The sequence below is a fragment of the Salvelinus fontinalis genome, chromosome 3, assembly GCF_029448725.1.
Source record: "Salvelinus fontinalis isolate EN_2023a chromosome 3, ASM2944872v1, whole genome shotgun sequence".
In the NCBI taxonomy this organism is placed as follows: domain Eukaryota; kingdom Metazoa; phylum Chordata; class Actinopteri; order Salmoniformes; family Salmonidae; genus Salvelinus; species Salvelinus fontinalis.
In genome coordinates, this window is record NC_074667.1 from 10,458,828 (window position 1) to 10,471,557 (window position 12,730).

The following is a 12,730-nucleotide window of genomic DNA, read 5'->3' on the forward strand; positions in this document are numbered from 1 at the left end:
ATGTTGCTTGTCATCACATCGGAGACCACTTTGTCATCTTAAAACAATACCTTCAGCAATACTGCTGATAACCCCTCTGTAATAAGCGTACTCACAAGTTTTACACAATGCCTGCTAGTCTTATTACAATACAGCATCTTCTATATACACACGCTGGAAGTGCTTGTTGTGCATATTCCACACAGTCTGATACATACACTTTGACCAACTCTGTTTGAAATGTGTAATTTTATTGGCCGCCATCATGGCACTAAAAGTTCAAAGATAATTACGTTCTAGTGAGAATGCACATTTGAATGGAGTTAGAATGTTTTCAACATGTAGCATAGTTTGCCAAATTCTGAATATCTGCGACTCTGATTCTAGCTGAGCTGGCTCCCTCTACTGGTGAGGGCTCCATCCCTGAGGGAAGTAAGCCTGATCTTCTGGCTCCACAACCCACCCTCCCCGCAACAGAGGCCACCAGCCCTGCCGTGGGGGGGCAAGACCTCCTTACTGGGGCCCAAGAGCCTGGGGACGAGGCCCTAACCAACATGGAGGGAATGCAGGAGGCTGAAGGTACCAAGGGGGTGGTGTCACTGTGAACTTTGAACCCCATTCATCAACCCCCTCCATTAACTTCCTGTGCTTGGGTTGTTCCTCTCCTCACATCCCGCCTTCCCCTTGTCGGACCACTCTACCATTGGTCGCTGTCCCTCTTGCATCCCTCATTTCATTGGCTGTCAATCACCTCAATAATTTATCCCGCAAACTGCAGGATTTTTCATCTCTTTCATACACCTGAATTTCAGCCTCGTTATTGAACACTTGTCGCAACTCTGCTGGATACCTGCTTTTATTTCATTCCAAAATAACGCTTAAAGCTAATTTATTTGATATGCAATCAGACTGAATAGCTTGGCATGAATCACAATGACTTTCAGACATAGCATTTGATTCTGAGCCTTGCGGGCGCTATTTAACCAGTCAGCAGAAGTGCATTGCTTCTGGCTCGCCGGCTTGTTATCATTATCATCAGTGTGCCCACTGTTGGATGCATTGTGAAGTTTAACCGTCATGGCTGCAATGATTCAATATCCATCTTCATGCGTTGCATTTGAATAAAGAGCTTTACCTTTACTGTACTACTGGTGTAAAACAGGGTGTGTTGGGTTTGGCCATATGTTGCATTCCTGTCATGTTGACACTGTACCTTCAATCTTTCATTGGATTGGTGTCTTATCTGTTGACATCCATATTCACCTCTGTGTAGACGTTGACCTTAGGCTCAGATCTACAATCAGCCTTACCCCTCCCTCACCATTTTTGGAGGGAAACTCAGAACTGACCTTGGATCAATGTCTAGGGGAAACGTCATCCTACTCCCCCATGCTCATCCCCTAAAGGGGTGATTGGTCATGCCTTTAATGCATGGGTCCAGATCATTACTTTGAATCATCATACCTCTATTCACTGTGTAAAAGGCTGTGTGTCTGCGCTACAGGAATGTCACGCATGCTGCTTCATGACACTAGAGGGAGCTATTTCATGTCATTTGAACTTTGAAGGGACTGTCTGTTGGGTCTTCTCTTGAGAAGTCCACATCCCAGGCAGACAAAAATATGTACATTTGATTACGTGCCACAATCCAAAATGAATGAGAAGGGTAGGCACCGTATAATTTCCTAATTCTCTGGTGTTTATTCGTTCGTTGGGTCGAGGCATATAGCTGGATCTATATACATTATTTTATTTTTTATTTATTTTATTTCACCTTTATTTAACCAGGTAGGCAAGTTGAGAACAAGTTCTCATTTACAATTGCGACCTGGCCAAGATAAAGCAAAGCAGTTCGACACATACAACAACACAGAGTTACACATGGAATAAAACAAACATGCAGTCAATAATACAGTAGAAAAATAAGTCTATATACAATGTGAGCAAATGAGGTGAGATAAGGGAGGTAAAGGCAATAAATAGGCCGTGGTGGCGAAGTAAATACAATATAGCAATTAAAACACTGGAATGGTAGATTTGACAGTAGATGAGTGTGCAAAGTAGAAATACTGAGGTGCAAAGGAGCAAAATAAATAAATAAATACAGTAGGGGAAGAGGTAGTTGTTTGGGCTATTTATAGATGGACTATGTACAGGTGCAGTGATCTCTGAGCTGCTGTGACAGCTGGTGCTTAAAGCTAGTGAGGGAGATAAGTGTTTCCAGTTTCAGAAATTTTTGTAGTTCGTTCCAGTCAATGGCAGCAGAGAACTGGAAGGAGAAGTGGCCAAAGGAAGAATTGGCTTTGGGGGTGAGAAGTGAGATATACCTGCTGGAACGCGTGCTACGGGTGGGTGCTGCTATGGTGACCAGCGAGCAGAGATAAGGCGGGCTTTACCTAGCAGGGTCTTGTAGATGACCTGGAGCCAGTGGGTTTGGCGACGAGTATGAAGCGAGGGCCAGCCAACGAGAGCGTACAGGTCACAGTGGTGGGTAGTATATGGGGCTTTGGTGCCAAAACGGATGGCACTGTGATAGACTGCATCAAATTAGTTGAGTTGGGTGTTGGAGGCTATTTTGTAAATGACATCGCCGAAATCGAGGATCGGTAAGATGGTCAGTTTTACGAGGGTATGTTTGGCAGCATGAGTGAAGGATGCTTTGTTGCGAAATAGGAAGCCAATTCTAGATTTAACTTTGGATTGGAGATGTTTTATGTGAGTCTGGAAGGAGAGTTTACAGTCTAACCAGACACCTAGGTATTTGTAGTTGTCCACATATTCTAAGTCAGAACTGTCCAGAGTAGTGATGCTGGGATGATTGAGTGGGATGTGGACTCATCTTGACATATGACTAACTTTGACGTCGGGAAAATATGTGTCAAACTTGGATTTTGCAGTATAACATCCCTTTAAAGCAGGGGTGTCAAACTCATTTCGCATCGTGGGCCACATACGGCCTAGGGAGATGTCAAGTGGGCCGGACCATTAAAATTATACCATACTCTGCTATAAATAACCAAAATATCATGTCTTTCCTTTGTTTTGGTGTAAAGAAGCACAAGAACATTAGAAAAATATTGAAATTTAATGAACTATCCTTTTACAAAACATTTCATGAAACACCTCATATTTCCTTAGACAAATGTGCAATTTACTTTTATCATTCACAAATATGCATTGCAACTGATCCCACTGATTGTACAAAGGCACAAAACTTTAATTGGTACTGAAAAATATAGTAATGCACTTTAAGATTAAATGAGACTTTTAAAGAAAGGAATTTTTAAACCACTTACACATACGCATATAAAATCTAAATGTAATCCCTGCGTACACCTTACAAACTAAGGAGAGTGATTTTAAATGTGTAATGAAGAAAGTGTTCGCCTGTCCTGTAAATCTGTAAACTTCATACATGAAACATACATACACATACAATACATACTGAAAATGTATGGAGTTGTATGAACAGTAGAATTCCATCACACAACTTTTGTTTTGAAGCTGCTGACTAACATTAAAGTGCACATTTTTTAAATCACCACAGTAAGGATTCATCCGCTGGCTTTTACCGCTGCTTCACTGACTTCTCGGCTCTGGATGAAAGGTGACTGCTGTTTCCTCAGACCCGCCAGCAATTCGTTAATCTTATCTCTTCTCAGTTGTCCTTGCAAGCCGTCATATTTTTCGCTGTGATGAGTCTCGTAGTGGCATCGAATATTATATTCCTTCAATACCGAAACTTGTTGCAAACACACCAAGCACGAAGGTTTTCCGTGCATCTCTGTAAATAAATAGGACGTGGTCCATTTTTCTTTGAAAATTCTACACTCCTTATCTACTTTTCTCCGTTTGGATAACGACATTTTGGCTAATGAGGGTGTAGCGGAGAGGTAGAGACCAAGGTATTAACAACGTTAATTGATCGAACCTCCTTGGGGGCCGGTTCCGGCCCGCGGGCCGTATGTTTGACACCCCTGCTTTAAAGCATGATTATAAATAGAGACTTATGTTGTGATTTTTTTTTTGTGGTTGGCAGAGAAGGGAGGTTCTGTGTCTAGCTCTCCCAGGGGAGAGGGGGTCCCCAGCCTGAGCCAGCCCTCTCAGCCCGGTGGTGAGGAGAACAGCAACAGCAGCACTATTGCCAGGGATGCCCCCAGGGTCCCGGAGGAGCCCGACCTAGCCGACAGGTCCTCTCAGTCCTCTATCAACAGCCAGGACGACCAGGGGGTGAACGGCGAGACTGGTGGCAAGCGGTCGGCAGTCACTCCGGGCGGCCGCATGGTGACCCGCCTGCGTAACCCGGAGAGTAAGCTGAGCCAGCTGAAGAGCAAGAAGGTGGAGGAAGCCGTTCACGAGGCCAACAAGGGCTACAAGGAGGGCAAAGAGGTGATCACTATTCATCTACAAAAAATACTGATTAGCCATTGCATTCCTAGCTATCCTTAGGTTGTTGCCTGGTGTACCAAACTTTGTTTGAGGTTACTTTATATTTTTCGTAATCGTGGGCCCAATTTGTTTTCTTCTAAGATTATCATGCTTTTATTTCAAGTGTCGCTCGTCTGTTATCGAAATATAACGTATTTGATTTACCTTTGATTTGACCCCCCTCTCCTCACTCCAGGTACTGGTGGTGACCCCGGCGGGCGACGTGTCGCGCCTCAGCACGCGCAGCCTAACAAGCAAGGAGGTGGTGATGAAGGGCACACTCAGCCACTTCTTCAAGCTGGGCCAGGAGGGCAAGTACCGCGTCTACCACAACCAATACAGCGGAAATACTCTGGCCCTCAACAAGCCCCAGCACCGTGAGGACCTGGACAAGCGGCGACACCTCTCGCACAAGGTAAACTTTAAGATAAAACGTATTTTAAGATAACTTTAGCTTGCACACACCTGAAGGAGTCAACAGAAACTTGAACAGATAAACACTTGCGATAAGTTTTAAGTTCAACTGTTTTGAAGGGATACTTTGAGATGTTGGCAATGAAGCCCTTTATCTACTTCCCTAGAGTCCGATAAACTCGTGGATACCTTTTATGCCTCTGCGTCCAGTATAAAGGAAGTTGGAGGTAGCTTTGCGAGCCAATGCTGACTAGCGCAAGGACTGGAAGTCTACAGGATAGCAATTGCCCTAGTTAGCAACTTTCTTCAAACCGCACGCAGAGATATAAGAATGATATCCATGAGTTTGTCTGACTGTGAGGGAAGTAGATAAAGGGCTTCATTGCCAAAAACTCTGAAGTATCCCTTTAAGTCTATGATGCCTCCTTTCAATCGTGTTTGTATCTTGTACAGTACTGGCCCTATATCTTTGTTTCATTTTAGCAGTTTTCTTTTCTTCTATCTTTCTAATTGTTGCTCCTTAAAGCATTTTTTATTTTGTTTTAGATGTACAGTGCTTTGTGATTTCCCCACGTAATGAAAAGCTCTCCACATATAAAACGGTTATTTTATTATTCAGTTTTGCATGACGCCGGCAGGCGACTTCAAGTGGAACGGCTCCATCCACGGCTCTAAAGTGCTGACCATCTCCACGCTGCGCCTCACCATCATCCAGCTGGAGACCAACGTGCCCGCACCCTTCATGCACCCCAACTGGGCCTCACACAGGTACGGATGGAATGTGGGCTCTGGGTGTTTTTGAGATCCTAGTTGGTTGATTTATATGTTTTGAAAGAATATGATCAAAATGTTCTTAACCCATAAGAGGTTAAGCCAGGGGAGGGGGGTTCTACTAAGTTATATGGAATTGTTTTAAGAAGGTCATACCAAGGATCATTTAGCTATTTGATTTAGAATTTTAAGACCCCTTGAAGTATAAAAAAAAAATTGGGAATGATTATATTCTTTTTGCTTTACTGCTGTAAGCCCATACAAATGTGTTGAATAACATATTCACTACATTGAACAACAGTCCCCCCGGAAAATCAAAGGGAAGTTTGTTTTGAAGTGTCTGTCCTATATCTGAGAGATAAAAGAAAGATCAGGAACATACATTTTTTTTAAAACATCTATTTAACCCCTCATTTTTGGCATTAAACCGTCTCCATATAAACTTCCATAAATGTTTTCAACTGGAACCGGGGGACCTTCAGACGAATCTTGTGAGGCCTGTGGGTGTCCTAGAACAAAACAATCGACATGTATATGTTCGTGAGAGTCTCACCTTTCCACAGAGGACTCATATTAGTTTTGTTGCCCAAACTGTTCAGACGCTACAGACAGAAGTTGGCAGATCGGCTGTACCGACTTCAGACGAGTCTCAAGATGCTTGTGGGGGTCGTAGAGCAAAACGGAGAACACCATCGTGTTTGTGGGAGTCATCTTTCCATAGTTTTGTAGGTCAAACCGTTTAGATGCTACAGACGATTTTGTGAGAAGACCGATTTTCGCGATGGTCTCATGGTCTGACAAACACCGCTCTAGCCCTTTCACCGCAGATCCAGAAGTGCGACATAGGCGGATGAGGTCGATTGAGACGGGTCGATTGCAAAAAACCAGACATCCCTAGCTTAAACTGTTTTTTATTTGTATTTTTTATTATGCTAGTTAGATTCATGCAGGGGGCGTGGACATCGACCTTAGGGGGTTAAGTGTTTGTTTAACCATTGTGTGCTCTTTCCTCGTTAGGGGAGGGGTGCACAGGCTATTATTCAGATACTAATTTGTGACACTATTTGGTGATAACATATTTGTTTTTACATGTTCATTGACGTTAGCGTGCTCTGCTCTTGTTCAGTTCTGACCCCAGCAGTCCCACGTGACAAATAAAGTCACACTGTCATGATTTGATGTCACCATGCTTCCATATGATGGATAACACCATTGTCTGACTCCCATTGGCTTTGTTTTGGTTTTCATCAGGAACAACTGGATTAAGGCGGTGCAGATGTGCAGTAAGGCCAGGGAGTTTGCCCTGGCCATGGCCATCTTGGAATGTGCCATCAAACCTGTGGCCCTGCTCCCTGTCTGGAAGGACTCTCTGGGACACACCAGGCGAGTAGACTCAAAGCGCACACACACACACAGTCACGTCTTTCACTTTAAATTGGCATCAAGTCATCAAGAGAACCTATTTTACCGTGTTATGTCATCCTTACATGTCATTACCACTTCAAATAACGCCTTAATACCATTTAATCGTACAAGTCTGCAGCCACTTCCAAGTCTGACTTCTTATAACAAGTGTAAACCCTAGACCAGTGGCGGCTGCTGACTACGCTGGGTGGTTAGAGATGTCAACAAAGCAGCGTGACAGAAATACAATGGCAAGTTTTTGAACGAACGGTAGTTTCTTTGAGAAGATACTGTATATAAAGCGATCTGTGTATTTGAACAGCAGCAGAAATACACCTATTTCACTTTCGCGTGTAAAAAACAAAAACAAATGACCACTGCCGAACATGCTGCCACTGTTTTGAACAAGTTAGATTATACTATTTAGAATCAGCAGCCAGCTCACAAACAAAGTGCACCAGGAAGAACGCAACAAGCATGCAGATGCAATAAGTGAAAACATATTATCTAACTGGGGATAACTAGCTAACTGGGGATAACTAGCTAACATAATGTCACAAAGAAATAAGTGAAGACACATTGTAGTTACCGGAGTTGTAACTCCAGTTCTATGAGTGGAGCGGAGCCCCATAGGTGAGCTCTGCTCTTAGTGGTTTACCCCGCTGCCTAGGCAGCAAATAGCCGGAGAAAACAATTATGCACACACCTGCAGCCAATAGGAGTACAGATCTCCCTATATAAGGGACGCTTCCCCTTCAATCAGCCATCCGAGAAATGATCTTCAGGGAGACTGGGGGTTGGCAGGGACTTAAGTCCTATGGGGCTCCGCTCCACTCATAGAACTGGAGTTACAACTCTGGTAACTATCGTTCTACATCGTGGAGCTCTGCTCCTAGTGGTTTAAGGCAACACTCTAAAATGTAATCCCTGCCTAACCTAACACTTCCCAACTTAATGAAAAGGTCTGTTCCATCAATGGCTGCGACCAAATCCCGCAATACTGTAACACACTGTGAAAACAGACTGTCACAATGTACTGCGTCATCAGTCTAATCCGCCCTACTCAGTCCCGAGGCACCGGCAATGACTAGTGGGCAGATAATACAGAATATGAGTCATACTAATCTGTACAAGCAGATAATGAACTCAACACTCTGTCGGTATTAAAGATGGGTCAAATAGTACTGTAACACCAGTTACAGAAACTATATCCCTAATCCGTCCACCCAAACACAGTCATAGACCTGTGGGCAGGGTAAAATACATGATTCTACTGTGCCACCCCAGCCAGGAGTCATGTCATGTAGTCCTTCTAATAGGAGAAAGTGGACCTAATGGAAACCCTGTCCATTGATCCTGCGTTTCCCTCCTTAATGGTAGCCTTCCCATCAGCTAAGCTGAGTACAGGCTGAACCAATTTAGAAGGCCTACTCACTGATTCCTCAGTGTAACCCGCCACACTTAATCCATAGGCAAAGCCAATGATTTGTGGGCAGATAGCAGAATATGAGCCAGCTACTCTGCCTCAGCAGATAGATAGATACCTCAATATTCCATCAATTTCAGTGACCGGTCTAATAGTAAAGCAACACTAGTAACAGCACTATTTCCCTCATCACTCTGCCCCGACACAGTGATACACTGGTGGGCAGTCTAGACATTCCCTGCCGTACTGACGGTGTCAAACAAAGGTCATGTCACACGTGTCTTACTCTCTGACAACTAAGAGAGCGGACCTAATGGGATCCCTGCCCAATAGTTCTGCATCTCTTATTAACTCAAGTTCTCCCTTCAGCCACGCTGAGTACAGTACGTGCTAGAGAGTTAGACGACAAGTCTAACAGGTAGAATCAGATAAAAGGAGATGGTGACGACCAAGACGTCGCAGTAACAAATATCCTGTACCCCTGTTCCTCTGAAAAGGGCCGTAGACGCCGCTACTCTACGAGTGCGGCCGCCTCATAAGCCGAATCAATGCCTTTGCAAAGCCAATGAGACAGCCGCTGTTTTGAAAGTTGTCTACCAAGTGTGCTAGCGCCGTGACACACAAACAACTGAGGCGATGACCTAACCATTGCCGTGCGCTGCACCGGGCACGGGCAATGAAGCCTCTCCTCTCCGCTCCACATGAGGAGGGGGGGAGAAAGCCCATAGCAGTCTGTGACCTATATGAGCTCTTATTAACCTTCGGCATAACTGCCGGGTTAAGACGTAACACCACTCTGCTCAAGTCGCCATTGTTGACAAGGCAGTCGGGTCTCGTCGAAAGAGCACACAAATCACTGACGCGCTTGGCTGTAGTCAAGGGAAGCAACAGTGACGTCTTCAGAGACAAAATCTTGAGGGGGATTTGATTCAATGGCTCGAACGGCGTCTCGCAGAGTGCCTCGAGTACCAAAGTTAAATCCCACTGGGGCAGCGTGGCTCTAGCCGCTGTCCTAAGCCGCTGCGACCCCGTGGGGTAGACACGAAGTGGGTCAGAAACAACAGAACTGTCTCCAACTCCAGGAGGTTGATGTGGCGTCCCGAGGGAGGCTACACACCACTTAGCGCCCGAGCCTGACATGTCCTTCCCCATCCAGACAGACAAGCGTCTGTAAACACTGGAATGTAGGAGGACACTGCCCATTGGGACCCCTTGCGTCAGAACGCACGAGTCTCTCCAATAGTTCAGGTCCGCTCTGAGCAAGAGGGGAACAACCAACGACGATGCCTCACTAGGTCGAGTCGTAGTTGGGCAAACCATCGCTTTGTTCTGTGCATTTGCAGAAGTCCCAGCGGAACCACAGAGTGGGATGACGACATGAGTCCCAAGAGTGTCATGACGGAATGCGCTGTCACCATGTGATTCGGATGAAACCTTCGTAGGGCTAGCAGCAAGGCAGCCTGCCGAGGATCCGAAATTCGAGCCTTCATAGTCAGTGTCTAGCTGTAATCCCAGGTAGACAATTAGATGACTGGGCCAAGGTGTGCTCTTTTCCCAATTCACAGCGAATCACTGTCTGTGTTGTGTGTGAGATTGCCAGCTCTGCTGACGGGGCGAGAACCAGTAGGTAGGCTAGTAGCCTTATCCCTTATTTGGAAAAGGTGCAAGGTGCCAGGGCGTACCCAAATGGTATACTCGTATGCCACCCCTTGGAAGGCGAAACGCAGAAACTTCCTGTGATGCGGATGCATTGGCACATGAAAGTATGAGTCATTTAGGTCTATGCTTATACAAAGTCCTTGTTGTGGATACATTCCAGTATATGTTTTGTCGTAAGCATTCGAAAGGGGGGTTTGCTACGCTCTCGTTGAGAGTGCGTAAATCCAATATCGGCCTCGTTTCCCCTGTCTTCTTTGGCACTCGGAAGTAGAGCGAATATAGCTCGCTGTTCCTTTGCTCTTGGGGAACTACTGTGGCCGCCTCCTTCGCCAAAAGTTGCGTAATCTCTTTCACAAGAGCGGCTGCTTTCTCTGGCATCTTCATCACCGTCTCCACCACGCCCGAAAACGGGGGAGGAGTTTGGTGGAATTGGATGGCATAACCCTTCACCAGTGTTCGACTTAGCCAGGAAGAGAGGGTGCAGCTTTGCTGAGTAATGCCCTGAAATCAGGAGAGCGCCAAGCTGTGGTACAGACAGAAGGAAGGATCTGTATTCCTCTATGGCCCAAGCTCCGCTGTCCCTTGACTCTGAAGTGGTGGGACAGCCCAGGGTGGGCCCCCCTCGAAAGGGGCAGTAAATATTGGCCCGTTCTGTGAGAAACGGGGGCACCAACACTTTGGTTTTATGTGTAACCTTGTGGTTCCAGCCCTCCGCGAACACAGCACTGGTCTGAGCTGCACTGACTGAGGCGCCTGCCTGAGTCGGTGCACCGTCCCCCAACAGTGATTCCGTCATCGGCCCAACATGGGGCTGTGTACGCAAGCTGTTCCTCAAACCCTTATCCACATTACTCATTAGAGTGTGTGTGGTATAGGGTTGGATTTATTAGCGCATTCTGTGAGAAACGGGGGCGCCGCCACTTTGGTTATACATGTAACCTTGTGGTTCCAGCCCTCCGTGAAGACAGCACAGGTCTGAGCTAAACTAACTGAGGTGCTCGCCTGTGTTAGTGTGCCCTCTCCCAATAGTGATTGCGTCATCGGCCCAACATGAGTCTGTGTACGAGAGCTGTTCTTTAAACCCTTAACCACATTACTCCTGAGAGTGTGGTAGAGGGTTTTTATGAGCTATAGCATGGCAGCTCATCAAGAGCATCCGCTTTTCTGCCCTCATGTAATTTTCCTTCAACATTCTCATGTGTGCTACACACAGGTTGGTGAGAGATAGAGAGAAGGAACCTGAACGGTCTTGAGTTTGTTATGGAAAAGAGGTTATCTTGTTACAAAGTCAGATGGAACACATTCTTTATTAACAAATGACACATTAGCTCCTCCATCCCTTTGCATGGGTGGGGGATGAACAGTCGGCGATGTCACTCCGGGTGCTGCGCTCTCTCCCGTCATGGTCGTCGTCTCTTTTGGCTGCCCCTAGGCCGCCAGGGCGACGAGATGAAGACTTCTACTGCCGCTGTCTTCTCTGGTGCTGCCGGAGGGGCAGGGCCCGCTCTTGGTGCACCAGACTTTCTGCGACCACCAAAGTGGCCATGGATCTCCCCGCCGCATACAGCCGACGTCTGTATGAGATGGAGGATGGCGCCGGAAATTGTCGATGCTTCCTCTATCTCCTCTCCCGATAGCTCAGTCTTACCCGTGGTGAGACGGGATAGAGAGGCCCGCCAGGAGGGCAATATTGTTAGCTGCTGCTACAGCTTACACTCCTAGAGTGAAGGACTTCCCTACCAGCTGGACTGTAATTCTGTCCGTAATGTGGGTTTCTTGGACGACGGCCAGGAGCTCGAACCTGGAGCGAGGTACACAGCCAGGACGTCCTCGAGCCTAGGGATCTCCTGAGGCTGTTCACCGTCTGTTCTGGTGAATAGGTTGTACGCCTTCATCAGCGCTCTGGCTGTTAAAGGCGATTCCCATGCACCTTCCGCAGACTTAGTGAGTGAGGGCATGGCAGGTGCCAACGGCACCACTGCCCGTCTCGGACTAGATTAAGGGCCGCCTCCGGGTTGGGGGGAATGGGGGGCAGTACAATCTCTAGGCTACTCGCGGCCCGCTCAATGAGCCCTGTAAAATCAGAGCACAGAGAGGCCTTTGCTCTAGGAGGGGGCTGCTGAAAACTCAGAGCCCGTCTCTTCCTCACCCACGGATGTGAAATTCCCCTTGCTCTCCCTAGGGAGGGGGGTCATTTCAGCATTGGTCGGTAGACTGGGCTTTTCCGGAGAAAAAACCCAGACACTTCCCAGCATCCTCGTCATCTCCGGAGACGCCGTCGTCATATGTTGCCTCAGAATCTGAGGCTAGCACAGACATGGCGTCTTCCAGAGGGAGATCACCCTTGAAAAATGCCCACCGCTGTTTCTTTTCCTTGAAAGAAAGGAGGGTGCATCTAGGGTATTCCAGGGGATCTGTGTGCTGCGAATCCAAACACACAAAACATAAGTTGTGTGGGTCCGTAGCTACCATAGTGGAGCAACGACACTGGGCTCTTAAAAATTGATTTTGGGGGTGGAAAATGCGTGCTCGTTGAAGCATAACGTTGAGACCAGGAAATCTACGGCGGGTTCGTCCTGAGTCTTCTCTCTAGGCTTCTTCAGTCCAGTCCTGTCGCTGAAGATAATGGGAGACTGATTGAGGGGAAGC

General features: G+C 46.6%; 1 protein-coding gene across 3 annotated transcripts in view; it reads left to right on the plus strand.

Moving 5' to 3' along the window:
• The window catches only part of LOC129838356 (nucleosome-remodeling factor subunit BPTF-like), a 58,761-nt gene that overhangs the window by 21,898 nt on the left and 24,133 nt on the right, over positions 1-12,730 (plus strand). For all 3 annotated transcript variants that reach the window (XM_055905296.1, XM_055905301.1, XM_055905304.1), the window contains exons 5-9: positions 367-558; positions 4,019-4,368; positions 4,604-4,822; positions 5,441-5,589; positions 6,844-6,975. In XM_055905296.1, the coding sequence (XP_055761271.1) occupies positions 367-558; positions 4,019-4,368; positions 4,604-4,822; positions 5,441-5,589; positions 6,844-6,975 (1,042 nt within the window). The remainder of the gene's footprint in view (positions 1-366; positions 559-4,018; positions 4,369-4,603; positions 4,823-5,440; positions 5,590-6,843; positions 6,976-12,730) is intronic.